Genomic DNA, 26083 nt, shown 5'->3' with positions numbered 1-26083 from the left:
ACCACAGACTGACAGCTATTGTGAGCTGCTGATTCAGTGTACTGTAGGCGTCACCACACGTTTCGATTGTTATTCAAACTGGCTAAGTTATCAACTAAATAAACACAAAAGCCACTCTTCAAGTTTCCAGGAAAACTGGCGGGACAATGTGGAGAGAGAAAAGGCACAAAGACGTCAAGTCCAGGGGATCACATCAGGGACACAAGTGTCACACCTGCTGTAGGAATGCAAAGGAGGTCCCAAAGAAAAGAAAAAAAGAAAAAAAAAGAGCACCACCCAATCTATCAGGGGTCTGAAGGTTACAGATAGATGGATGGAGTCGATAAAGTAAGTACTGAGCCTGTGTCACGTCGAGAGCAGCAATAGGGTCCCATCTATTTATCATTACTGCGTATATAGCTTTCACATTTGTCTATCCATTATATGGTGCCTTTCAAGTCTCCCATGAACTATCTCTTGTATAGTGCCTTTGATGTCCGCCTATCTAGCTACTGTATAGCGCCTTTCATTCATGTCGATTGTTATGCAGAACCTTTTGTGATTGTCCATTGATTCACTGGTGCCTCTCATGAGCTCTCTATTTACCTTTTGTATAGCGCCTTTCATGCCTGTCTGTCTGTTTGTCTTTTCAGCAGTGACTTTGGTGAACTCTATGTCTTTCCCTTGACTGCTGACTTTCATGCCTGCCTGTTATACAGCGACTTTCCTATCTCCCTATGGATCTTCCTATTGTAGACGGTTTTTCCATCAACTTGCTGTCCATTGTATAGTGCCTTTCATCTCATACACTGTATACACTCTTCTTTCACATGACATTCCAGACCCCCTCAAATCGCTTGATCTTTTTATTAACAAGTCAGACATTTACAGGAATAGCAACTTCTCACCAGTGTCCACCTCCACAAAATCAGCCTTGACACAATTTGAAGGTGACACTGTCCCCCATCATGGCACACCCCAGCCCGGATGTGACATGTATGTTCCGCAGTCATTTGTGGCTGAGCGCCTTCACTGAGCTGAGTCACCTGTGTGAAAAGCACTTTATAAATAAACATAAAGCCTCGGGACAACTCAGACAGCCTCGTGCCAACAGGAGCTGCCTGCCCGCATATGGAGGGCTTTTTTATGCCATGTTAAACTGCTCCATACGCAACACCCTGCACCCCAAGTTTCATTGCTGAGTCCCAGGGAGTGGGCAGCTTTGGTGGGGCCACTGTATTGGAGACAAGGAACTGGCAGAAAGACCCACCTGTAAGTCCCAGTGAACCTAAACTGCATGCCAGCTTACTGTGGGAGTAAACAAGAGGAAACCCACAGAGATACTGGGAGAACATGAAAACATGACACATCAGAGACCTGAATCCAGGAGCCATGGTCTAGATGGCTGAGGGTGGCAGTGTTAAACACTGTGCCTGCCAATGCATTTCTTTCTGTTTCAGATTAACAAATGATGCCCCGGGAATTCAGGGTGGCACAATGTTTAGCACTCCTACCTCTGGTGCACCAGGATCAACTTCTGGTCCAGGGCAATGTGTGTGGACCTTTCTCTTGCTCTTCTACATTCCTCTCATGTGCCAAGGATTTGCATGTCTGGATTCCAGTTGTGTGTGCCTGTACCCAGTGCCCATCCAGATGTGGTGCTAGGATATACACAGAGAAAGGCAAAGCTGCTTTGTGTAAGCTGTGGTGCCCCCTTCATATTTTTCCAGACTCCACATCTGCTGCTGTCTGCCACTGGAAGAGCTGCATGTGAAATGGCACGCTGAGAGGAACAGGTGAACTGGCAAGCGACTCTTCTTTCAGCTCTGGCATACTGCTCTCCTTTGCCTTTCCCTTTGCTGAAATATAAAAAATACCAAGATGGCATCAGCAAAGTCTGTATCAAATGCTCAAGGCTCCAGCACTGGTTATTGCACCCTGTCTACAGGGAAGGCAATGAGAGCACCGCTGAAAAATGGCTCATTTGGCAGTGCTGGGCTACACACCCACATTACAGGCTTTGATTACGGCCGGAGCTCAGCTCCCGGGGGGCCCCAAGACACACAGCCTGCCATCTAATTGGCAAAGGCAACAGCGCAGGAGACGATTAACACAGGTTGGCAGCCCAAGGGGCAAAAGGTGGCATGCAAGCGCCCGCAGGGCAGACCCAACACAATCACTTACTCTTAGCTGAGCCTGTGCTCTTTGAACTCCCAGGACTACCCCGTCCAGCCTTTGGGGTCTTTTTGTCATCCTTTTTCTTCTCTTCCTTCACTTTCTTTCCTTCCTGCTAATAAATTTTAAAGAGGATTTCAAATCACACAGTGAAAAATACAAGGGACCACTGTCAAGCAGACCACTCAGGTAGTGACAGCTCATCACCCTTTAATATGCCCAACATATGGTGGAATGTCACGTTAGAGCGATAGGAGCCTGGGAGATGGAGGAGCTGCACCTCAGGCCACCAACACAGAGAGCACTCTGAGAGCAGATGAATGACTACCAACGGATGAATGAGCCACCCAAAAGTCTCCATTGCCCCTCAAGCTGAGAACAACATTGGCGTTATATTAAAGAGACCTAAAGGACTGTCCACCCTCCTAATATAGGACGCCATTCCTGTTTGTCCACCTTATATTGGGCTCTGGGGGCGAAGCCTCTACCGGGGTGTCTATGAGCCTGGAAAGGACACCCGGCCACCAGAGGGTGCCTTCACCAGGCCAGTTTAATGGAACATCTAGCTGTCATACAGCGCCATTTCTATTTATTAATCTATCCTGTATATTGCGCCTTACACATCTATCTGTCTTAAACAGACAGGGCTGGCATTGTACAGTATATCTATCAACCATATGGAGTTTTTCTCTTTATTATATGGTGCCTTTAATCACGCTCCTTATTTCATACAGCGCCTCGTGGGCGTTTAATACAGCATCTGTTATAGACGTTTTGGACTTATGTCACTTATGCAGCACTTTTCAAGATATGGAATCTTGGTTTTATATCATTATGCTATTGTAGTATTAAGTTTTCACATTACATAGTGCCTTTTGCTATCCTTCTTTCTGCATTACTTTATCGCCTTTAATCAAAGTTAAATTTGTATATTAATCATTTATTTTATATAAAGTCTCTTATCCTTTCATTTCTTATTTCTATGATTTTAATTCTTTTTACTTTAAATGATGTTTTGTATCTGTATCTATATTATAAATACATAGAAATATACACTCACCTAAAGGATTATTAGGAACACCTGTTCAATTTCTCATTAATGCAATTATCTAATCCACCAATCACATGGCAGTTGCTTCAATGCATTTAGGGTGTGGTCCTGGTCAAGACAATCTCCTGAACTCCAAACTGAATGTCAGAATGGGAAAGAAAGGTGATTTAATCAATTTTGAGCGTGGCATGGTTGTTGGTGCCAGACTGGCCGGTCTGAGTATTTCACAATCTGCTCTTTTACTGGGATTTTCACGCACAACCATTTCTACGGTTTACAAAGAATGGTGTGAAAAGGGAAAAACATCCAGTATGCGGCAGTCCTGTGGGCGAAAATGCCTTGTTGATGCTAGAGGTCAGAGGAGAATGGGCCGACTGATTCAAGCTGATAGAAGAGCAACTTTGACTGAAATAACCACTCGTTACAACCGAGGTATGCAGCAAAGCATTTGTGAAGCCACAACACGCACAACCTTGAGGCGGATGGGCTACAACAGCAGAAGACCCCACCGGGTACCACTCATCTCCACTACAAATAGGAAAAAGAGGCTACAATTTGCACAAGCTCACCAAAATTGGACAGTTGAAGACTGGAAAAATGTTGCCTGGTCTGATGAGTCTCGATTTCTGTTGAGACATTCAAATGGTAGAGTCAGAATTTGGCGTAAACAGAATGAGAACATGGATCCATCATGCCTTGTTACCACTGTGCAGGTTGGTGGTGGTGGTGTAATGGTGGTGGGATGTTTTCTTGGCACACTTTAGGCCCCTTAGTGCCAATTGGGCATCGTTTAAATGCCACGGGCTACCTGAGCATTATTTCTGACCATGTCCATCCCTTCATGACCACCATGTACACATCCTCTGATGGCTACTTCCAGCAGGATAATGCACCATGTCACAAAGCTCGAATCATTTCAAATTGGTTTCTTGAACATGACAATGAATTCACTGTACTAAAATGGCCCCCACAGTCACCAGATCTCAACCCAATAGAGCATCTTTGGGATGTGGTGGAACGGGAGCTTCATGCCCTATATGTGCATCCCACAAATCTCCATCAACTGCAAGATGCTATCCTATCAATATGGGCCAACATTTCTAAAGAATGCTTTCAGCACCTTGTTGAATCAATGCCACGTAGAATTAAGGCAGTTCTGAAGGCGAAAGGGGGTCAAACACCGTATTAGTATGGTGGTCCTAATAATCCTTTAGGTGAGTGTATACATACAGTATACATATATACATGCATACATAAATACTTATATATACATACATAAATTCTAGAGAGCCTAACAGACAGACTGACAGAGAGTGTAACGCCACATTCTTGATCCTTAAGTAGTTCCTTTCCTTATCTTTCCTCCGTCTCTTATTATTAATTTATAGTCCATTATTATCTTTTCGCTCCTATGTCATTTTTTATACAGTGCCTTTCTATTAATGACTTCATTTCTTATTCTACTGTCATTATCACTTTACCCTTCTCTCTCTCTCTTTATTTTACTCAGTGCTTGTTTTTCTATTTTCATCCATTTCAGGGTCACGAGGGGCGGCAGCACCAGACACAAGGCAGACAACAGTGCCCGAGGTCCATGATGGGTATGTTGAATTGTATTTTATGTTTATATAGTGCCTTTGCTCTCATGCGCTGTATAGTTCTGCCACATGCATTCTGTCCATATGGCTATCCTACAAGTGCACACCAGTGCAGGAGAAGACCCTTTCGGCCCATCAATGGTATAAAGTGTCTTTTCTGTTCTTCACTCCCTGTCTGAAGTTTTGCCAGGATCTGCTCAGCTTGTTACTGTCTCATCAGAGTGACCAGGCCCTGGTGACACAGTGCAGCTCGCTCTTTAAATCTGAAGGTGTCCAGACGTTACTCCGCTCCCCTCGCCCTCATTGTTCCCATCCCTGGTACCTTGATGTCCTTCACGGCTGGCGGCTCCACGGGTGGCTCACTCATCAGGATGCCCATGTCACAGATGACATCGAGGTGTTGCTCACCCGTCAGAAAACTGTCCAACTTGATGGTGACTGAGCCCAGGGTCTGCAGGATGGGAGGGTCGTAGCGAAGTTGTAAGGGGGGCTCTTTCTTTTTGTCCTTTTGTTTGCCCTTTGCAGACTGAAAGAGGAGAGATGAGGGGGAAAACCTATCAGCTTCAGGAAACCATAAGGTGAAGGCTGTGATGGGCTGAGGAGCGCCATGGAGGGCTAACAGTGCAGGGGGGCTACTGGATGGCCATTTTGTCCCAAACTGGGTGGTGCACTGCAGGGACAGGCGAGGCTAAAGTGGCCCTTACTTGGAGCAGCCATGGATGAGTAGGCTCAGGAACACTAAAAGGGGGAATGTCACTGGTGTCCACGACTGAAGTCTAAAGGGGGAGCTCAGCACTACCATCTTGTGTTGAAGCGAAAGAATGAGGAGTAGAAGGGAAAGCGGTGGTGTAGAGCACCGTGGTGGGTGGGTTAACACCGTCTACCACTATTAAGGTGGAGGTCTGTGAGAGGAAGGAGGACAGAGATTGAGATCAGACTTGTGTGAGGTTAGCACCACCCCACCATGGAGATGAAGAGGAATTGAGCTGTAGGGGATCAGAAGTTGAAATCAAACTGGTTGGTCTGCGGTGAGGGAAACCCAAGTTTTAAGATCAGCCTGTGCTGCCCCCTGGAGGAGAAGTGTATAGCGCAGGAGATCCAAGTTTTAAGATTGGACTGTTGTGAAAGCTCAGTGCTGCCCCTCCTGTAAGTGGTGGAGGAGAGCCAAGGTTAAATTCAGTGTTTTGGTGGTGATCAGTGCTGCCCCCTTGCTGCTGAGGCAATAAAAAACCTTCCTATAAAATCAGGTTATGCTGCCCTCTTCTGTTGGGGTGGTGGAATTTTAACTGGACTAGAGTTTCACACTCAGATTGAGGTTTAGAACTGTAAGTGGTACAGAAGACGCCAGTTTAAGGTCAGTTTGTGCTCGTAGAATTAATTCTGGTCACAACCAGTTAATAACAATCTTGCTTGAGCATGTAGGGTGTTTCTTGCCAAGGCCATACTAGTCCTCTGCCCAGGCTGGTTGGCATTACTTTGCATGGTTGTCTTCAGTTTTTGCATACTGCTCCACTTCCTCTTGTAGTCCAATGAATTTACTCATTTATCTTATCTGTGCCATGACTGTGGCACCTATTTAATAAACAGATGATAACATCCTGGTATGAATTAAACAAAGTGCAGTAGGGAAGAAAATGAGGGAGCGCACTTACAGAACGGGCTTACCGGAAGATCACAATTCACTTGAACAATGTGCATTTTATATAGTGCCTTCAATGGTTAAACAATAAAACTAACCCCACAAAGGGAGGCTGCCAAGGCCCAGTGGTTTACCAGAAGGCAAAGGAGCTAGTGGTGGATGAAGCTTCATTTTGGACAGAGGTGTTAGGGCACTTTGTGGCTATTGAACAGTAGGCACCCAGAGGGTAGGGTACTGGCACTGGAGCGGGTTCAGTAAAAATAAATAAATGAAAAACTAATTTTATGTTATGAAGCCACACTCTAAAGTGAGCACCATCATCTTTCAAGCCAGTGCTGGAGCACAGAGACAGGATGGTCAATATCATGAACGCCTGGCCACACTGCATGCTAATCCAAGCTGAATGAGTTAAATAACCGAGGAGCTTCATTGGTGAAATGCCCGTAAACATCAACACCACGGGACTTGCAGAGAGCTGGAAGCAGCCAGCATTTTGTGTGCACAAGTCAAAGTCCACACCGCAGTAGAATGACTTGCTTCCTCTCCGCTTCTGGAACATTCTCAAGGCTGCCTTGTTTTATAATATGTTAAACTTGACTTGGACTTGTTAATGTTACCCTCACCAAAAGTGCCAAGTCATTTTTCTTGCTGGCCCACATGATGGCATTGGGTGAATACAGTCAGTGCTGTATTATACCAATGTCAGTTTTTATGGGCATCTCCCAACAGGGATGGCTTGTCATTTTGAATTGGGTATAAGTCACATTTGGTTCAGAAGGTGTTGAAAATCAGGAGGGAACAGCAAATACAGCTGTTTCAGAAAGTCGATGCCATATAGCGCCTTTCTAGAATGAATCCAAGTCATTTAAGGGTGAAGCCGAATTACGCCCTCATTTCTACAATGCGCTGAACCAATTCTGGGGTGCAATGGCATCTAAATGCTTTCACCACTTGAGGGCACCTCTGTTGACCTTGCAATGGTTATTCTATATAGTGCCTTTCCATTCTTACAACCTGAATGGCTGCTGTGCACACATTTCTAGCACGTCAGGATACCATACATCTGACCACTAGAGGGCCCCACTGTTGAACCTACAATGTTCATTCTATATAGTGCCTTTCAAAATTATTACTACCTTTATGGCTACAGTAGACACATTCAGTGGTGCCACAGTGAGTCGGGGTGCAAGACATTTGACCACTAGAGAGCCTCACTGTCGTATTTTGTAGCATTTCATTTAAAGCACATATTACAAAGTTGTCCAAATCATGTTTCTTCCAACTTAAAAATGTTGGGAAATTAAGGTGCTTTCTAAATAAACAGAATTCTGAAAAATTAATTCATGCATTTCTTTCTAGTAGGATTGACTACTGCAATGCGAATACGAACACATAACAAGGAGTTTTTAAATCCTTACACTGGCTCCTGGTTAAGTTTAGGGCAGGTTTCAAAATCCTCCTTTTAACATATAAAGCATTAAATGGCCGAGGTCCGGCTTACTTGTCAGAATTTATCATGACTTATAAACAAGAGTGCACATTAAGATCTCAAGAAGCCAGTCTGCTTATGATTCCAAGAATTAATAAAATAACAGTGGGAGGTTGAGCTTTTAGTTACAGAGCCCCTAAACTGTGGCCTGGTCTGCCTGCTACTATAAGAGATGCTCCTTCAGTCTCAGCTTTTAAATTCCGGCTGATGACTCACTACTTCAGTTTAGCACACCCTGACTAGAGCTGCTGATTAACTGTACAGACTGTATCTCTGGTGTTAGTCATTAGCACTAAAACATAAGTAACATGATAGTTATAATTGAATACTAATCTTCATCTATTGTGTTTCTCTTCTCGGTATTTAAATGTGGCACTTGGTGCCATGGCCCACCTGCCAAGTTGTTTTGCCTGCCTAAGGTAACGTCATCCCTGATGAAAGATCGCAGGAATCGTGGGAAAGAGGGGTCCTTTCATTGGATTAGCACTATTTCAGCTGTGGAATGGCCAAATGGGGTAGGCAGCTTGATGAATGAGGTCTCCAAGAGTCTAAACAAATCCAAATCACATTATGTGATATCATCTACCTTCCGTGTTAAATTCTACTCTGTACTTCTAAAATTTTTATTTGTATACTGTATTGAGGATTTGTTCTGTTCTGTGTATTGTACTATATTGTATTGGCCCCCTTCTTTTTGACACCCACTGCACGCCCAACCTGGAAAGGGGTCTCTCTTTGAACTGCCTTTCCCAAGGTTTCTTCCATTTTTTCCCCAACAAATATTTGTTTTGGGAGTTTTTTGGTGTCTTCTTAGAGAGTCGAGGCTGGGGGGCTGTCAAGAGGCAGGGCCTGTTAAAGCCCATTACAGCATTTCTTGTGTGATTTTGGGCTACACAAAAATAAATTGTATTGTATTGTATTCTCAATGGTCATTTCCTTATTGGGTAGAGCACTCACATTTCTACAATGCGGACACTCAGGGGTCTCAGAGAATGAGAGTCAGGGGGGCATTGCGGCTAATTATTTGACCAAAGGCCCCACTGTCGACCTTACAATGATAATTTTATATAACGCCTTTCCATGCTGAATACAATTGCTAGGGCCTTTATGTGTGTGCAGCACACAGTGGGAGCATTCAGGGGGTCACATTGTGATCAGGAGTGCATTGTAGCTCAACTCATTTGACCACTAGATGGTCAAATGTCGACCTTGCAATGTTTTCTCTATATAGTGCCTTTCCTTTTCAGCTGCAGTACACACTTCTAAAAAGCGAGCACACAAGGGTCACATAAGGAATCTGGAGAGCATTACATCCCTCAATATTTGACCACTAGATGGCTCCACTACCTGCCTTTCCCACTTTAATGCTGCATTACTGGATATAAAGGAGGCTAAATTAAAAAAAAAAAAAAAAGACACAAGTTGGGGTCACAGAAACATTTGTAAACATTTCCCTTGAGGCCTTGTTTGCTCAGCATGTAATGACAATTGCTGCTGTTCTCCTTTCAGAAGGCTCAGCCGTGGCCGCCTTTAGCTCTATCACATTCCAGTGGCTTTCAAAAGGTCGCCTGATCGGACTGAAATTACAGGAGAGGCAGCAAAGCAGTGGCAGCCTTTGTGACCAGAACCTGTTGGCAGAAGATCTGCGGTCATACGGTGTCACCACCCTCGGTCACTCAAAATGTCACACTGCCAACAACGCACCCTGCGGAAAAAAGCCAAGACAGTGATAGTGGCGAGACATTTGAAGCCATTATCTTCGGTTTTCGTTTCAATTTAGATAAAAACAGAAACACAACGTGATTTAACTGGCTAGGCTGGTTTGAAGTTCTGTGCTGCTTGTGCCCCCTGCCTACTGTCCACTTGCTCAATGTGCTTTGTGATAGCGGAGATAGTCCACCCTCAGCCATTACACAATTCTGGCACTCTCCTCTGCCACCTGTAACTGTGCCCCCAATTGGAGGCTGAGGTCCCGGAATACCGTGGGAAGGCTTTGGCCTACCTTGTCCCTGTCACCTCCCTTCTTGGCAGATGATGACTTCAAGGGTGCGGTCTCGGCAGCAGAAGGAGAAACAGGCCAGGCGAGGACCTGTAAGAGAGGAAAAAGGGGAAAAATATTCAACAGCGGACTTGTGATCAGATAGAGATGCTTTCACAAGTGGCAAAGACACGGCACAAACACAGCTTGGATTTGACTGTGTGCCAATGGTCTTGTACTTTTAGAAATATAAGAAGATAACACATCTTGTTCAAATTTGCCTAATCCAATTTAGTGTCATGAGGGGCTGTCGCCAATCCTATAGCTGGATGCCAGTCCACTGTAGGTCCTTCACACACTCACAGGTGGTCATGTCAGGGTGAGAACCTGGAAATTCCATAGGGTGTGGGATTCATGAGGAGGCAGTGCTGCCTACTACGCCGCTATGCAGCTACTATACGGGCCCTGAAGTATTACAACATCAAGGGGATTATGCAATGACCATTCTGTGGCAGCTTGAGCAATCATGATGATGATGGATGTCAAACAGTGCTGAGATTCTTCAAAGGGCTTTGAGTCACTCCTTTATTCCCTTTAACACTTTTTCTTGTTCAAATATTCTCATCAGAACAGAATGTGACGGATGGGATTACTGAAAGGTAGGCCACCTGCAGACTTCTTGGGAGTCTCATCGATTTCATTACACTTGTGGGTGATTTCCAGCAAATGTGATGAAAACAGACCATTTGACCCAATTGGCTTGTCCAAAATAACATATTTGAACATTTAAACACTAATTATTATGACCCATCCATCCATCTTTCTAACCCACCATATCTTTAGCAGGGCTCCAAGGAAACTCGTACCTGTCTCAGCAAGCATCGGATACAGGGCAGGAAGAACATTAGCATGGAGTGCGAGCCCTTCACGTGCTAATTACGACGTGACATTAAACCTTTATTAGGCAGGTGGCACAGTGGGCAGCACTGCCACTTCGTGGATTCCTGTTGTTCAGGCCTTTAATCCTGTCCTTTCCCGCTGTGTGTATTAAGGCTGCACATTCTCTCCATGTCGGTTTTCCTCTCACATCCCTAAAGATGTGCAGATTAGGCAAACTGGTGATTCCAAATTGGCCTTGTGGGGCTGGGTGTGAGTGTGTCCCGCTTTGTACCCTACTGCTGCTGGAATAGCCTTAAGGCCCACCCCCCTGATTTGCCTTAAGTGGGTCTTACTAATCAGGTGAGACTGAAAGAACCTGCTGAGGTGAAGCCAAAGGACAGCTGGGCAGGAGACACAACAAGTGACCGAGTGCCATGCAGGCCGGAGGAGATGCCTGGTCATTTGGGTTAACTCAATTTATTTCTGTATAGCGCCCTGCATCAAGTGCAAGCTCAGAACATTGTAACAAGTACCCAGGGAAACATTACCAATTAACAATGTGGACATAAATACACTGATTGGTTTATACAGACAGGAAACAAAGTGTGAAGTTGGCGGCCACCAAGGGGGCAGCAGACCTCGCTATGCAGGGTGCGTTGGATGGGACTGAAGGGAATCGACAACTCAACAGTACTGATGTAGCCAAAATTGAGCTTAGGTCGCATTCTAGTTATGAACACCCATAACAACTTCTAAAATGGCGGCAACCATAAGAAAAACAACATTGACACAGGGGAATAACACTGTCATCCTGCAAATGAGAAAGACATGCCAGATTCAAAAACCCAAACTATATACAACTAACTTTAAAAACATCTCAGGAAGTGGGGAAATTAAACAAAGATGCTAATCTCAGTGAAGTTTATGACACATCCTGTCTGACACAGCTGGACAGACACGCTTTGAGCTCATACACTTTTTACCACACCAGGGTTTTCTAACAACTTTGTGAGCAATGGCCTTGCTGGTGTACTGACTGCGCGTGGCAGCAGCTGACTTATTAATGGAATCAGGAGAAGGAGTGAAGTTGGTGAAAGCCATAACCAGGTGATCAAGAACGGAAGACAAAGTGAAAGATGGAAACAACGGCTGGAATAATGAATTTAACTGGACGAAGATCGTAGTCAAGGACGGTAATGATTTTTCAAAACCAAAGAGCCTTGCAAGCCAAAAAACAGAATGCGGAGTCTTTCTAGCGAATCCAAACTTGGACATCCAGGAATTCCAAGAGGTTGACCTTTATACCCCTTGATCAATCACACCATCTGTGCCCCCTGATGTCGCTCCTAAGAAACAAACAACACACAAGTCCCAAAACAGTATTGCAGGATAATGGAAAAAATAAGACGTGCTGAAACAAAACACAAATATGACCATGTGGAAAACCCTAAAAAATTATATCAAAAGTATATTTAGAGCTCCAGGAACCATTAAAAAACACTAAAAATGAGAGTGAAATTATAACAACCCTGGCTTCTAGGCAAAAAGGATTTTGGGAATCGGGAAGAAATGAGCGCCCTCTTGTGCTGCGGCCATGTACTGCGTTACCTTTTCCTCCACGAGTGACACCTGAAGGCTTCCAGAGAAGAACTTCTTTAGAGCAGCAAGGTCTTGTATGACGTGCTCCCTCCTGTAGTTGGTGTCCATTACAGTTGCCCATTGCAGAGCTTCGGTAATATGAACGTCCACTGGTTCAGGAGATATGGGACCACCGGAGCATGAACAAAGGAGAGTGAAAGAAAGGCAAAGTAAGCAGAAGCCAAAGTGTGCGTAACTGATTTAGCTGACGGCAGTCATTCACAATGTCTCTTCACCACTCTGTGAATGGTAGCAGAATGTCTTTTAGAAACAACTCTCGGGTGAACCTGGACTACTATTACGACTTCTGCATTTAACAAGAGAGGACTGTAAGGGAGAGGCTGGAGCTCTGTCAACTTCAGATCTGAGAGGGAAAACAACTCGGGTCTTAATAGAATCATAAGTCAAAAACCAAATTAAGTATTTGGTTTTCGGTAGAAAGTGTTGTATTGGCTCTTGGTACTAATCTGGTGATCCTCTAGTCAGTACTGTACAGGAAATGGTTGTGCCACATTCTTATTTTAAATCTCATCCAACTGGACTCGGACGCAACACTTCCAAAGACAGCTGTAGAAATGCGCCATTGGGACGACTGCCTGGTATGTGTGAGCACTTCATGATGCGATTAGATTTTCAGTCTGCAAGGACATACAGGTGGATGGAAACTTTCACTTTTATACTGTGTTTAATTTGAACCAGTGCCCTTGGCGTCTCCTTCACGTTTGCTAAGCAACATATGGCTGGTCAACAATGATTTTGTCCCAAGGATTGTGGTGCACAGCCATATTTTATGATGATGAACCCAAATATGATGACAGAAGCTCAGTTTCCTTGTAACCCAACCTCCATATTTTCATCATTTATATAAAAATATTTTTAAATAAATATATTTTTTAATACATTAGTTCAGTTATGGTGACTTTTGGCCATGAACACAGGGTGGATTAAGTGACGCTTGTTCACGGACTCCTCAAAAATCAGCTTGAAAATTGTCCTTTTCCTTAACAGAAATATATTCTCTGCTGCACCGACAGCACACGCTACTCACATGATCGAGTCATACAAGAAAATTGAGTTACTTCGTGAAAGCATATCTGTAGGGAGGAAGGTGACTTTATTTTTGCTTGGCCTGCAGCTTGATGACATTTGATTCTGTTGTGTTTTTTTTTGTGTAAGTGGAACAGGAGGGAGAAGAAGAACCACTATGATAGGAAAGAGACACTGAAACAAACCTCGGGCTTTCCAGGAAAGAGAGATGTGGTAGTCAGGCTACTGGTTCACCCAGAGTAAGGTGACCTTTCTCGTCGGCATATCAAACCTGGACTTGGGAAAAACTTTGTTTAAGTGATGGACAAGACACAAACAGGACTCATGGCTCATTTAACTGGATCAGTGGTGCCAAGATTACAGAAGGCATTTTTGAACATCCTCACATCAGAGATTTGAAGAAGAGTTGAATGAAGCGGAGACAGCAGTTTGACAGATCTTCAAAAGTGTCTGCACAAACACTTTGGGATTCTTTAAAATAATGAGGGACCTCAAACAATAGGGTGCAATATATCACTGGGGAATCAATTTCTGGACTCCAACTTGGGATGTTTTCACTTTGGTGATAAACACAGCAAGCCATTCCATTAGGACAATAACAACAAGGAAAAGCATTACCAAGCCAAGTGGAGTCTCAGCATGCCAGTTGGCCACTGCTGGACTCTTAACAGAGACGTTCCTCAGAGGAAGTAATAGCAGAAAAATCAAAAATGGTCAAGTCATTTCAGTAGGCCCGTAAAGATACAATATTTTCAAATTTAAATTGCATGTCACTCAAGAACATTACCTGGCAGATGCATTCTAAATACGTATTTGGATTTGGCACACATGATACTGTACAGTTGTTTTTGTGGACCAGTGCATTATGGGATACACTTAAGTACTCAAATTTCCAGAACCGTCAATGTTGTGGTTGGAGATTGTGTAAGAAGAGAGTCGCTTGCACCAACAGACCAAATGTTCATAGAAATACCAGAGTATCAATCAACAAATGATGTATTCACCTGGGACAGGAGAAGGGCCTCCATGCACAGGGCCTTTCCCATTCTTTTCAGTGTCCCGTTCCTGTTCAGGACTTTTTTGGTTCTTCTCAATCCCTACTTGATGTTCACGTCCTTTTCCATTCTCCTCAGAATCTGTTTGCCGCTCGGCGTCTTTTCCGTTCTTCTCAACCATTGCCACTGTGTTCTCTGCTTGAACGGTTGCCACTTCTGCCATCTTACTGGTGTCAAGGGCCTGCAAAAGAAGAGAACATGAGGCATTGGGTGACATGATGCCACCAGAAGCCAATACATTGCTAACAAGCATTAAAGCCTCCTTTCAATTGAACATCCTTTTTTCCACTCCTTATAAGGTCATTTTGAAGGTTTAAGAGTAAAACATAGGCCTTTTAGTTATATATGAATGAATATACATTGTCATAAACACAACAAATGTGCCACAAAAAGGTTTGTGGCAGCCATCCATATACAGTATTATTCCTGGCAGCAAAATGGATATTATCAATGTGTACAGACTGGTGTCCACAACAGAACTGGTTTGATAGCACAAAGATGGCGGCTTTAAGGGAGAGCGGAGGAAATGACGTCATCGAGCCTGGAACTGGAAGTGATGTCATCGGGGCCAGGCAGGATTTCCCATAACTGGTCTGCAAAGAAGTGAGAGAAAGAGTCAGTGCACACTGCCACCCCTTGGTCTGTCATGGAATTGCTCTCATTCAGGCCCTTTAGCTGCCTCCCATGTGCATGTTTGTGACAATATATAAAATAAGCTTGCCAAGTGAACACCACCGGAGACACAATCCATCTCCAATGTCCCAAACACATCTACCACACCACCAAGAAGCAAGTATGTTAGTGGCAACCCGCACTTTCCTTCACCAATGCCAACTCCTCTCTATGGAGTCCTTTCTCTTTTACAGACTCTGCCATGAAGGTGCCATCATAAGAGTACCAGGAGAAGAAGTTACTAAAGCATCTGAAGGACGAAGGCAGAACTGGTTGAGGCCATCTCAGTTACATCAAGACCAGCCATGAAGGAAATTGCTGAGGAATTCTACAGTCCCCTGTTCTCCCCTGTACAGTCCTCTGTTGACTTTCGAAGGATTGAAGAGCCAGAAGAAATACTGCCAACCCTACAGTCAGATGTTAGGAATGCCATTGTAGCAATCAAGAGTGACAAGGCACCAGGATGGGACGACAATATCACCACTGATATCTCAAACCCACTGCTGGCACACCTACAGTATTCACCTGGGATCAATTAAACACTTTTTCTTCTTGCTTATCTTCAAGAAGGGTAAGATGGGCTATTCAGAAAGTAATGCCCCATTGGTCTCCCATGCATCTCCAAGATCTTTGCAAAGGTGATCCTCAACTATATTCAGATCCAAGCAGGACGCTCCAAAAAAATCTGCTGCACTGACCACATCCAGAGAGCTGCAGATCGAGACAAGCTAGGAGTACCAATTTCCACTGGTACTCACATTTATCGACTTCAAGAAGGCTTTTGAAAAACGGCAGAGAATGGAACGCACAGGCACTCCAAAGGCAACAAGTCAAGTCCATCTATGTTCTGGCGCAGTGCTACTGTGACACCAGCACCACCATCCAGCTGTTCACACAACCTATCACAGTACACATCCAAAAGGGGGGTTAATGCCAGAAGGATACCATCATCCTCCAACTCTTCTTGGGATGCCAGGTTTATGACGGAGATGACTTCAGAGTCAACATTGACAGGTGTGAGCTAAACCTTCTGCACTTAGGTGACAACATAGTCCTAATCTCAAGCACATCTATAGAGTCCTTAACAGTACTCTCCCAGTTCTGCCACGCAAGCTCCCTTCGAGGACTGCACATTGACTGCTCCAAGATGCAAAAGATGAGAAACTGCTTTGCAGATGCCAATGTAGTGACAATGACAACACTGTGGACACAACTGTCTTGATCAGTGCCTCGTGATTCTCAAAGAACTTGATTGGCAGATATGTGCTGGTGATTTGGACATCCATTACAACCACTGAGGACAGCCTGAAGAAGATGAAGAACCCCAGACTATCGACACCAGCAAGACCTGTGCAGTGACAACACGCTCCTCTCCATCAATAGCAAACTGGAACGCCAATTGATAAGTTCTACCACCAGAAGGCAGAACGCAAAAGGCTTGAGCAGGAAGACGTCTCTACTGGCAGACCCCAATTGTCTATGCAAAGAATTACAAGTACCAATGGACTGGTCATGTCATGCGTCACACTGACAAAAGAGGAGCTACAAACCCCATCCTGCCACCAGATACCATCCACATTGGATGAGTTATGCTAAGAATGCTAGGAATCCGGTGGTCTGGAGGACCACAGTGGGAATAGTACACTTGATCTGAATAGTGGATTGTCTAACTAAGTGTGTGTAGATATATTTTTTTAACTGTTTTGAGGCATGCATTGGTGACACTATTTTTGTGAACAGAGGTTGCTATGTTGGCACATGATGCCCGATGTTACCCATTTCCTCAAAGTGTCCATCGTATTTAACGTCAAGGGGCCTTTTCAATTATCATCTGACTTTGCCTTTTCTAAACAAAACATCTGTGGCTAGAGAAATCTACAGGGAGAAAAAAAAGTAACCTAAGGCACAGTAGGGGGGCTCAACAGTAAACGTAATGGGAAGCCCCCTATGTCCACTTTCTGTTGTTAGCGCTGGGGTCTGAGAGTGTGTTGGAGAGATACATGCTGGACTCAATGGAAGGGCGCAGTCCGATTGTGCAGCTGTGTGTCTGTCCAGCTGATGAGGGTCATGTAGAAAGTCATGCCGTCGTGAGTGCTCCTGCAATACGTACAATTCAACGATTAATGGAGAAGTGATGACCAACTGGCTCTGCAATTTGTGCACTGAAACCAATAAGATCCAAGAGATGGTTGCACACATTGCATATCATCTTGGCAACTTCACACGGTTATCATCACATGGCAGCGGTTACTCCATGGTGTGAGGTTATCTATAAGTGCCACCCCAGAACTTCCCTGACAAGAAACTTAAGACAGCAGATAAGATCTTTGCCTGTCTAGATGTTTGAGTTGGCCTGTCAGTCCTCCATTAAGTGTTCCCTACAACCTCTGACTCCTGTCATTGGACGTCACCCCTTCCCTAATTTGATGGTTCTTTCATATTGAATAATTCAACCATAAAACAGGAACCTATTTCTGAATCACCAGCTATCTTAATCTGAAGATCACTACAAAGTCTCATTGTCCCTGTGGCATTTACTGGTCTATCAAAAACCAGTTTGGAGTGTAAGACCAGCTAATTTTGATAGTTATCTGCCGAAAACTGTGAGCGAAGGTTAAGGAAAAACATTAGCGAAGAGCTCGGTGGTCAGCATTTTTCTTGTTGACAAAGGAGCATATTACAGATTCCTAAAAAGTGGAAAAACCAGAACAACAAGAATAAGAAGTGTAAACGAATCTCTACGTGAAGGAAGAAGAAAATCCTTTACCGGAAAATCTGAGAAAGAACAAGAACTCAATGATACTCTGTACTTGCAGGTTTAACTCTAACAAGACTGATGATATGTTGAAAAGGGGGTGTGCACACCAGGCCTGCTGTAAGCTGGGGGTCTCGGTGAGAAAGCCACAAATGGATAGGTGAAGATTGGTACTCATCATCATTACCGCCACATGCAGATGTGAGGTCCTCTGATGACTGCTTAGGCAGAGCGGCACATACATTCATAAAAGTGACCCCGTTAGCTAAAGTGGAAATGTGTCGCTCTAGTAATTCCTAATGAAGCCGGCGTGAATGCTGAAGCAGTTTTTTCCATGCTGGGTAACAATGAGCTGGCTGCACGGAATAGGGAGTTAGAAATTTAAACCTGCTGTTTAGTTCGACCTTCCCCCAGAAAAAAAAAAAAAAAAAAAGAAATGTCACCTCAGGCTTTTCTTTATGATCTGCCTGCTAGACTCACAGAAGAGAGGGGAATGAACGTGCTAGCCCAATAAATATTTTACGCTCGCGTCTTAATTTCAGGCATCCGATCGTCACAGCAGTGCTCACCTTCGGACTCCTCTGGGCTTCCTTACCTTTAATGAGGCTAAAACTCTGCTGCCTCATTTGATGAAGTGGACACCGTGGTCAGCCGGGGCACCAGTCAGCGTCAGCGGCTGCATTTGGCTGTGACTTTCATCTTTCAAAGTGAATAGGAAAAGACCCTCAGGTACCCTGGAAACTGACATGTACTGTAGGACGAGGCAACATTATGAAATAAACACATCCAGACATTTACATCACACACACAACTGGCCGATTCAAACGTGACAACGTTACAGGATAGCAGGGCTCTGGCTCCAGGCCTCTGGCTGAGGTTTATTTCTACGTTTTGCTATTCTTTGTTGGTTAGCTTTGGTTATTGTGTGATGTTAATGTTTTCCCTTTATTATTTTATAATGTATTAAGTGTTTTCAGTTCTGTGTGTCATGTTTCTTGTCCTTTGTCTGTTGAACTTAAGGGGGTGGCGCCCCCTTTGCTATTTAAAACCCAGCACTGCAAGTAATGGCTGTTGCCTCAGCACTATAGTTAAACTTGATCTTTGGAATTCAATTTCTGTTTACTTTAAGTGCTTTTTTCTGATTATTCTTTTTTTAATGGACTTTGTGGTTTTGTTTGTTTTTTAATTTTGATTTTTTGGGTTTCCAATTTCAGGTTTGCCTTCTGGTCACACCGGATTTTTAATATCTCTGCTACAAATGAAGAGGAATGCAACTAGTAGTTCCATTCGTCAAGTTTCCAAGAATTCATGGAGTTCAGGGCAATTAGTGTGAGTTGACGACGTACAGTATATGCAAATGAATCCACCATTCGAGGGTCTTTGTTTAAAAAAAAATGTAGTTTAAAATTCAAAACAAGACAGTATACACAAAAATCGAGGGAATTTGTAATACAAAAGTTCTTATAGACGGCGTTTCTGCTGTTCTGTTTCTTTGAGTTTCTCTTATAAGTTCTTTAGAGTCATAGGTTCACATGTCAAACATGCAGATGTGAGATATGAACAGTCAGAACACGGCATGGCCTTGTTATGAAAAGTCAAATCAGCCAGTTCTGTTTCTAGTGAGACTAAAACTAAATTCCTGCAGATTAGATAAAGCCGAGCAATAAATAATTTCCATTAAAATTTAGCTTTAAACAGAATCGTCCTTTATCTCTGCAGCTATCAGATTCTCACATTTTAAACAAATTAAGCAAACACCCGTGAGCATTTCGACATTACCATTAAAACATTCTAAGACTGGGACTGACACTGCTTTAGCTATTTCTGGGCCAGTGGTTTCAGGGTTCCTCTCTCTCAACTCTTGAGGTTTTGATCTTGAAAAATCTTAGCCCCATTGTTGGCTCTGTGCAGGCTGAACACCTGCTCCTTTTTTTTGCGGTTTGGTATTGTTGAGCTTTTATAACAAGCTGAATCATAACACACAAGAAAAGATCCATGGAAGAAAACGGGACACGGCCAGGGCGAAAAAGGGAGACATCGGTGGCACTGAACTGGCACATTACAACCTTACAGCCTTAGCCATAAGACAGCCATACTGTGTGTTAAATGTTTATTTCCATAGCGCCTTTCCGTAAACAGCATCCCAATGCCCTTCACTGCAACGTGCCATGGCTTGTACACTCCAGAAATACGAGAACTGGCAGGGCAGGCGACTGGCTGAGGGTGACACTGGGAGGCAAAAGGAGGGGCAACCAAGAAACAGGGTCTTATAGCATTAGTCAGGCAGACAGATGATGAAAGGCATATAGATATTAGATACACAGAAAAAAAAAAAAATTATATAGCTAGATAATAATAGGTGTTATATACGAGGAACAGTGAAAAAGTTCCTGGAATTGTGATATAGCGGGAGAGTGAGAGATCAGATTACACACACATTGTTTGTTACAACAGGTCTGGATTGATTTTGGCACGTAGCATTATTTTAATTACCGTTTGAGGTAGACGTGTGCATAATCATTTGGCGCAATGTCGCAGTTCGAACAACGTGCTAACATCAAGTTCATGTGCAAATTGGGGATTTGTATGCTAGCGTAACTGAAGATGATTTCCTCAATTTTGTAACCTGATCTGTCACTCTCCCGCAATATCACAATTCCAGGAACTTTTTGACTTCCCTATATATATATATATATATATATATATATATATTACACAAGCACAATTAGTGGGCAGCCAAAGGGCCCAACACAGCATGAAAATACACCAGAGCGAGGTTTAAGGCAGCGTATTAATGCTTTTCTCTTTTCATCAATAGAAACCCTCCCGCACCTTGAATTCCTCAACAGAAAACATCGCTCTGTCTCAGGAAGAAACTTTTTCACCCGTCCAGCCCTGATGATGTCATTTCCCATCGCTCCCTGATGACAGCAACTTTGTAACCTTCGCCCTAAGTCAACCCTCCTTCCACCTTTTTCTGGTTCAAAACATACAGATTCCTCTGTTAGACAAACTCAGTTGTCAATTGCACTGTTTTTTCAGTGCACACTGAAGCATTTTTTGGTACAACAGTATACGTGGACGGTTCCCCAACCCTTAATCTGTTTGCTTCTCACATTTATTTCTTCACTATATATTTGGCAGCAGCAGCAACAAGCCAGCAGATGAATAGACCACATCTCTTTAGTATGCGTTCAGCCACCACTCCTTCACAATGCGAGCAGTGTTATACGTCCAGCGAGAAAGATTTAACCACACCCGGGGCCACAAATAAAGGATAAGTATTGTTTTTACAAAAGTTCTAAAGTAAAAGTGAAAATAATGCATATGTAACTATTCCAATGAAAATAACAATCTCTTTAAATTGTATATCCGGTAAGCCAAACACGGGGTTGGGGGAATAAAGCGAGCAGGAGGAGGCGCAACTGTGCCTGTGGCCTTCCATTTCCTGATTCCATTCCTTACAGTTGAAGCTGACAGTTTAAACCTCTAAGTTAGCTTTCTGTAGCCTTCCCCTGAACCATGAGACTCACCAATCATTGTTTTCAGATCTTTTGAGAGTTGCTTTGAGGATCCCATGCTGTTTGTCACTCATCAGAGGAGAGTCAAAGAGAAGGAAGCACAACTTGTAGTCGATCACCTTAAAAACATTTTACCACTCATGATTGGACACTCCTGTCTACAAAGTTCAAGGCTTAGCAAGCTCATCCAACCAATTTGGTGTTGCAAGTAATCAGGATTGAGCAGTGACAGGCATTCAAATCAACAAAACTACAAGGGGACTCACATTTTTGCACAGCCAGTTTTTCACATTTGATTTAATTTCACACAACTGAATACTGCTTCACTAGAAATCTTTGTTCAGAAAACACCCCAGTACTCAGATGTTCCTAGGAAATTAAAGATATACCACTGTTATCTTTTTTGTTGAAAGTTGAAGAAATTATTATGCAGGCTGAGGGGGGTTCCCAGACTTTTTCATATGACGATAGATCGATAGATCGATAGATCGATAGATAGAATAGTAGGCAGGATGACAGATAGTTATGAAAGGAGCTATATCATTGCTAGTTAGAAAGACAGACAGATATAAAAGGCAGTATATGACATAAAGCACTGTTATAGTATCTATGTCTATAACTGCCTGTCTGTACCATGCTTTATACGCCCAATTGTCTACTGATATATTATACATCTGCACTGCATTAAAAAAACAAGGATTAATAAAGAAAACACACACACACAGCTTATACTTCATTATTTGAAAAGGTAAAAACAGAAACTTGGAATCCATATTATGTACTTTTAGCCTGTTATTCATCTTTTCAGTTCATTTGTGTGTCCCTTTTGACTTCACTGCCCCCACTGACCGGTCATCTCCAGGCCCCTCCCCTTTGACCCTGAAGAGGGTTCAGGAATGTCCTGTTATTTTGCATTCGGAGCTTCAGTGATGCCCATGATAGAACACCAGCTGATGGGCACCTCCACTGGTCCAGAGATGTCATCGCTCAGACCTTCAAATAATTCCGGGTATGCAGGTGGGTTGAGTTGCAACATTTTGTTTTAATTCCATGTTTTGTGAAGGGGCTTAAAAACACTGCGGGTCAGGTAGGCGGGAACACATTCTGTGCATTCCATTGTTTAAGTGGCAGAGTAAAGCCACTCAGCTGAACACGAAGAACGGCATCAAGGAGAAGAAAAAACTGGGGGCGTTGCTGGCTTCAACACTTATTAGGGGCTCAGCTCCCCCAGTGATGATGCCGTGACTCGATCAAACACATTTGAATGAAAAGCAGTGGTGAATTTTCATGCAGTCGAATAGCTGGGTTTCCCAAGTGGAGTTTTCATGCGGCCTTTCATGAATGTCACAACAAAGAATTTGGGGAAAGGGGCGCTTGGCTCTTGAAGATGAGGAGCTCTGAAAGCCCTCCCTAATAACACCACTGGTGAAACCCTTTGGGGTCCAGGGGGTTATTATTGACTTAACGTTGCGGGTGCCACTTCAGTGTGTGAACACATAAAAAGAGACACCCAGTTTCATTCGTACGCTTGCTTACCTATTTTAAAAAGCAAAACCAGAACAGCACATCAATAGTCCTGGGCCGGAAGTGTGGCTCAGCGGCTCTGGACTCTGGCATTTACCGCAACACTGCGGGTTCAGTGCCAACGTCTCAATCGACGTGCAACTCCCGGTCACCCACCCGTTAAAAATAAGTCTTGAAGGGTGATGCACCTCCACCACAGAGTTCCAGGTTCAAATTCTGCCATGGATCCTGCCTGTGTGAAATCCCTGCATGCTCCCCAGTCCTCCCATATCTTATAAGTATGGGTGGGGTCCTGAGTGCTCCCCGTGATCAACTGGCAGCCCACACTGGAGCTGCTTTAAGCACTCGGGAAAGGCTGCGGCCCTCGGAGACCCTAAATTTGGACTAAACAGCTTCTGAAAAACAGGAGGATGGAGGACTTTGGGTGGGGAATTCAATGCAACAGTGGCGGCTACCTGTCACCAAAGGGACTTTAACTTGTGTGTGAATAACAAACAAATAACAATGCAAACGAGGGCAGCACGTTACAGACGAGGTCTGGAATCCTGATGATCAGGAAGACGACTCCAATTTTGAGAAAAAAAGGTGAGCAATGACTTGCAGGATCTTTAGTTCAAAATTTCATTTTGAGTTTTGCTAATTGACACAAAACAGACCTCAATTTAAAACCATTTTTTTTTTTAAACTAAGAATGCTGTTTTTCATTAGTCTGGTTAGCTACGATGGGCAACAACCTCACTGACCAGCCGGACTCCTCAAGCTGCATACCATTAAGCTGCTGTGGACGCTGCGTCTTTTAAAGTTTACAAGTTTCCATACGACACGTCTTTTACCGTCTTTACAACGTGGATATAACCTTTAACTTTTCCTCTTTTGCAGCCCTCACTCGCTCCATTACAACACGGATGCGTCAGAGAAAACATAACTAGAAGGGCCGACAGTAAAATCCAGACAGAGTTTGACCCCAAATTTGGGATTCACAGGGAAGCTGAAGCCCCCAGGAGCATCGGGCACAAAGAGAGAACCAGCCCTGGACTGGACGGCAGACCACTGCAGGGCCAATGGAGAGCTGCCAACTAAACGGATACACTGGAAGAACACGTGAACGGCGCACCAGGGCCAGCTCTGCCACTTAGACGAGCTAGGTGGTCACCTAGGGTGGCACTTTTACTAAACAACATCTGACTTATGAACTCTCAGATTCAACGCAACTGTCCAACTGTTTTGTTTTCTAGTTCTATTTTTCGCATATGTTTGGTCTTAGCATCTGACAACTTACGTGCCATTTTCCAGATTTCAGGATGCACAGATTCTGATGCTCTGCTCCTCAGCTTCTGTGCATTTCTTTATTGGCAGGTTTGTGGCTTTAGTTTTGTTCTCTTGAGCGCCGATAACATAAATAATAATCTGACAATTACCTGCACAACAACATCAACGATAATAATAATCCTAAAAGTGAGTAGCCAGGCGAGGATCTATCATTAGGGTGTTTTGGGTTGAGAACCACAGAGGTCCTGGCAGTGCCCTTAAATCCAAAAGGTGTTGACATCCATAATTTAACACCCCTAAGCAACAACTTCTCTATCTATCTACTGTATCTAGATAAACAAATAAATTCTTTGCATTTATATAGCACTTTTCTCACTGCTCAATGCGCTCAGCAAGTGCAGGTTAAGGGCCATGCTCAAGGGCCCAACAGAGCAGAGTCCCCATTGGCATTCGAACCGGCAACCTTCCGATATTAAAGGGATCACGTAAACTCCAAAAACATCTTCATCTGCTTTATAAATAAGAAAGGTTTATTATTAATTGTCATTTCAAAGAGAGCCACAGAATCCAAGCCTAAAGAACTTGCCCAGGCAGTGTGCCTTAACTTAAAACTTGGACTTCAAACAATGAGGTTTCAAACAAATCCCACTACTGACACCATTCCACTTGTCTGTGTTCTAAATAGAAAAACTGTGTTGTAATCTACCATATAATAAAATACTACGGCCTGGGTGTCCAGTCCCTCAGAGCATTTTGATTGGTTAGTTTGGCTTTGGTAACACAAAGAAAAAGGAAGGGCAAGTGTGAGACGCATGAGGAGGTGTAAAGGTGCAGGCTGAACCGGAGAGGAGGTGAGAAGCAGGCTTTCAGATATCCTGCTCAGACACGCGAATACGAGGAAAGGCGATGAAAGGTACACGTAGGGCACGACACAGCAAATATTTTTAAATGATCCCATTAATTGTCTTTGACAGCTAGCGTGTTAATAAAACGATGAAAGAGTCAGAAAAATACTTTAGCAATCCTAGCTATCCCAGCCTGCCTTTGGTCTGTGCAAATGCAAACAGACAGGAGGAGAATGAGCAAAGACCCCCACAGAGAGTGACCGTTTTGGGACTTTAACCCAGCGAGGCAATAGTGCTAAGCACTTTGCGTCTGTCTTACAGTGTTTAACAATAAAAGTTATTATGAAATAAACTGATCAGTTCGGTGCGTCCATTTGTGTCTAACTTAATTATAAAAGGCGCTATAAAACGAAAGGCGGCGGTCTGCTTTGCACTTTATGCTATCGAAGCCCTTCTTAAAAACATTTCACTCTGTTTCCGGTTAGGTATATTCTTTCATTTAAAAGTGAATCGTCCTATCGCAATGACCACGAGGCAGGTTGGTGTACCAAACACGGCGTGCGTCTCTCCCACTCATTCTCTACGACTCTCTGAATCTGCACAGCAAGCACTGCCAGCAGGGCGTAAAACTGACGGAAAAAAGAGACTGTGGAGGCGTTACGAGCTCCGTGAGAGAGTAAAGACAAATAGGTTAATTACGATCAGCTTTCATAATTTGATATTCTCCACCAAATGAGTAAATTCGACTCCGTGAACGCGAGAGTATCAGCGCCAACTCGCTGGCGTGCGCGCACTTCGGTGGACAAGTGCTGCCCTCAGGTGGCTACTGACCACTATGACACTCCAGGATTGAACAAGCGGCAAACTGCTTCATCAATCCGCCAATTGGAGTAAACTGGCTTAATAAAAAGGACCGGAGGGTCACAGTCCTGAGATGTCGTCTTGATTCGGCTAGTTTTATTTTATTTT

At 43.7% G+C, this 26083-nt stretch overlaps 1 protein-coding gene and 1 long non-coding RNA gene across 3 annotated transcripts in view; one reads left to right on the top strand and one right to left on the bottom strand.

The window, feature by feature from the left end:
* Nucleotides 1-241: 241 nt before the first annotated feature.
* LOC120540833 lies at nucleotides 242-24635 on the top strand. The gene is made up of 5 exons (XR_005635885.1): nucleotides 242-327; nucleotides 4746-4806; nucleotides 19170-19284; nucleotides 22285-22493; nucleotides 23880-24635. It is a non-coding gene; the product is annotated as an uncharacterized LOC120540833 (long non-coding RNA).
* LOC120540832 (leucine-rich repeat-containing protein 43-like) overlaps nucleotides 327-26083 on the bottom strand; it is a 45116-nt gene continuing 19359 nt past the window's right edge. The window contains exons 7-12 of one of the 2 annotated variants that reach the window (XM_039771916.1): nucleotides 14478-14709; nucleotides 12397-12536; nucleotides 9934-10020; nucleotides 5126-5329; nucleotides 2164-2266; nucleotides 327-1838 (exon numbers count right to left, since the gene is read on the bottom strand). In XM_039771916.1, coding sequence (XP_039627850.1) covers nucleotides 1696-1838; nucleotides 2164-2266; nucleotides 5126-5329; nucleotides 9934-10020; nucleotides 12397-12536; nucleotides 14478-14709 — 909 coding nt within the window. In that variant the 3' untranslated portion in view covers nucleotides 327-1695. Of the gene's footprint in view, nucleotides 1839-2163; nucleotides 2270-5125; nucleotides 5330-9933; nucleotides 10021-12396; nucleotides 12537-14477; nucleotides 14710-26083 lie in introns of both variants that reach the window. The other variant, XM_039771915.1, reaches the window with a different exon arrangement.

Source organism: Polypterus senegalus, chromosome 12 (genome assembly GCF_016835505.1).
Source record: "Polypterus senegalus isolate Bchr_013 chromosome 12, ASM1683550v1, whole genome shotgun sequence".
Taxonomy (NCBI): Eukaryota; Metazoa; Chordata; class Cladistia; order Polypteriformes; family Polypteridae; genus Polypterus; species Polypterus senegalus.
This window is presented reverse-complemented; position numbering and strand designations above follow the sequence as displayed.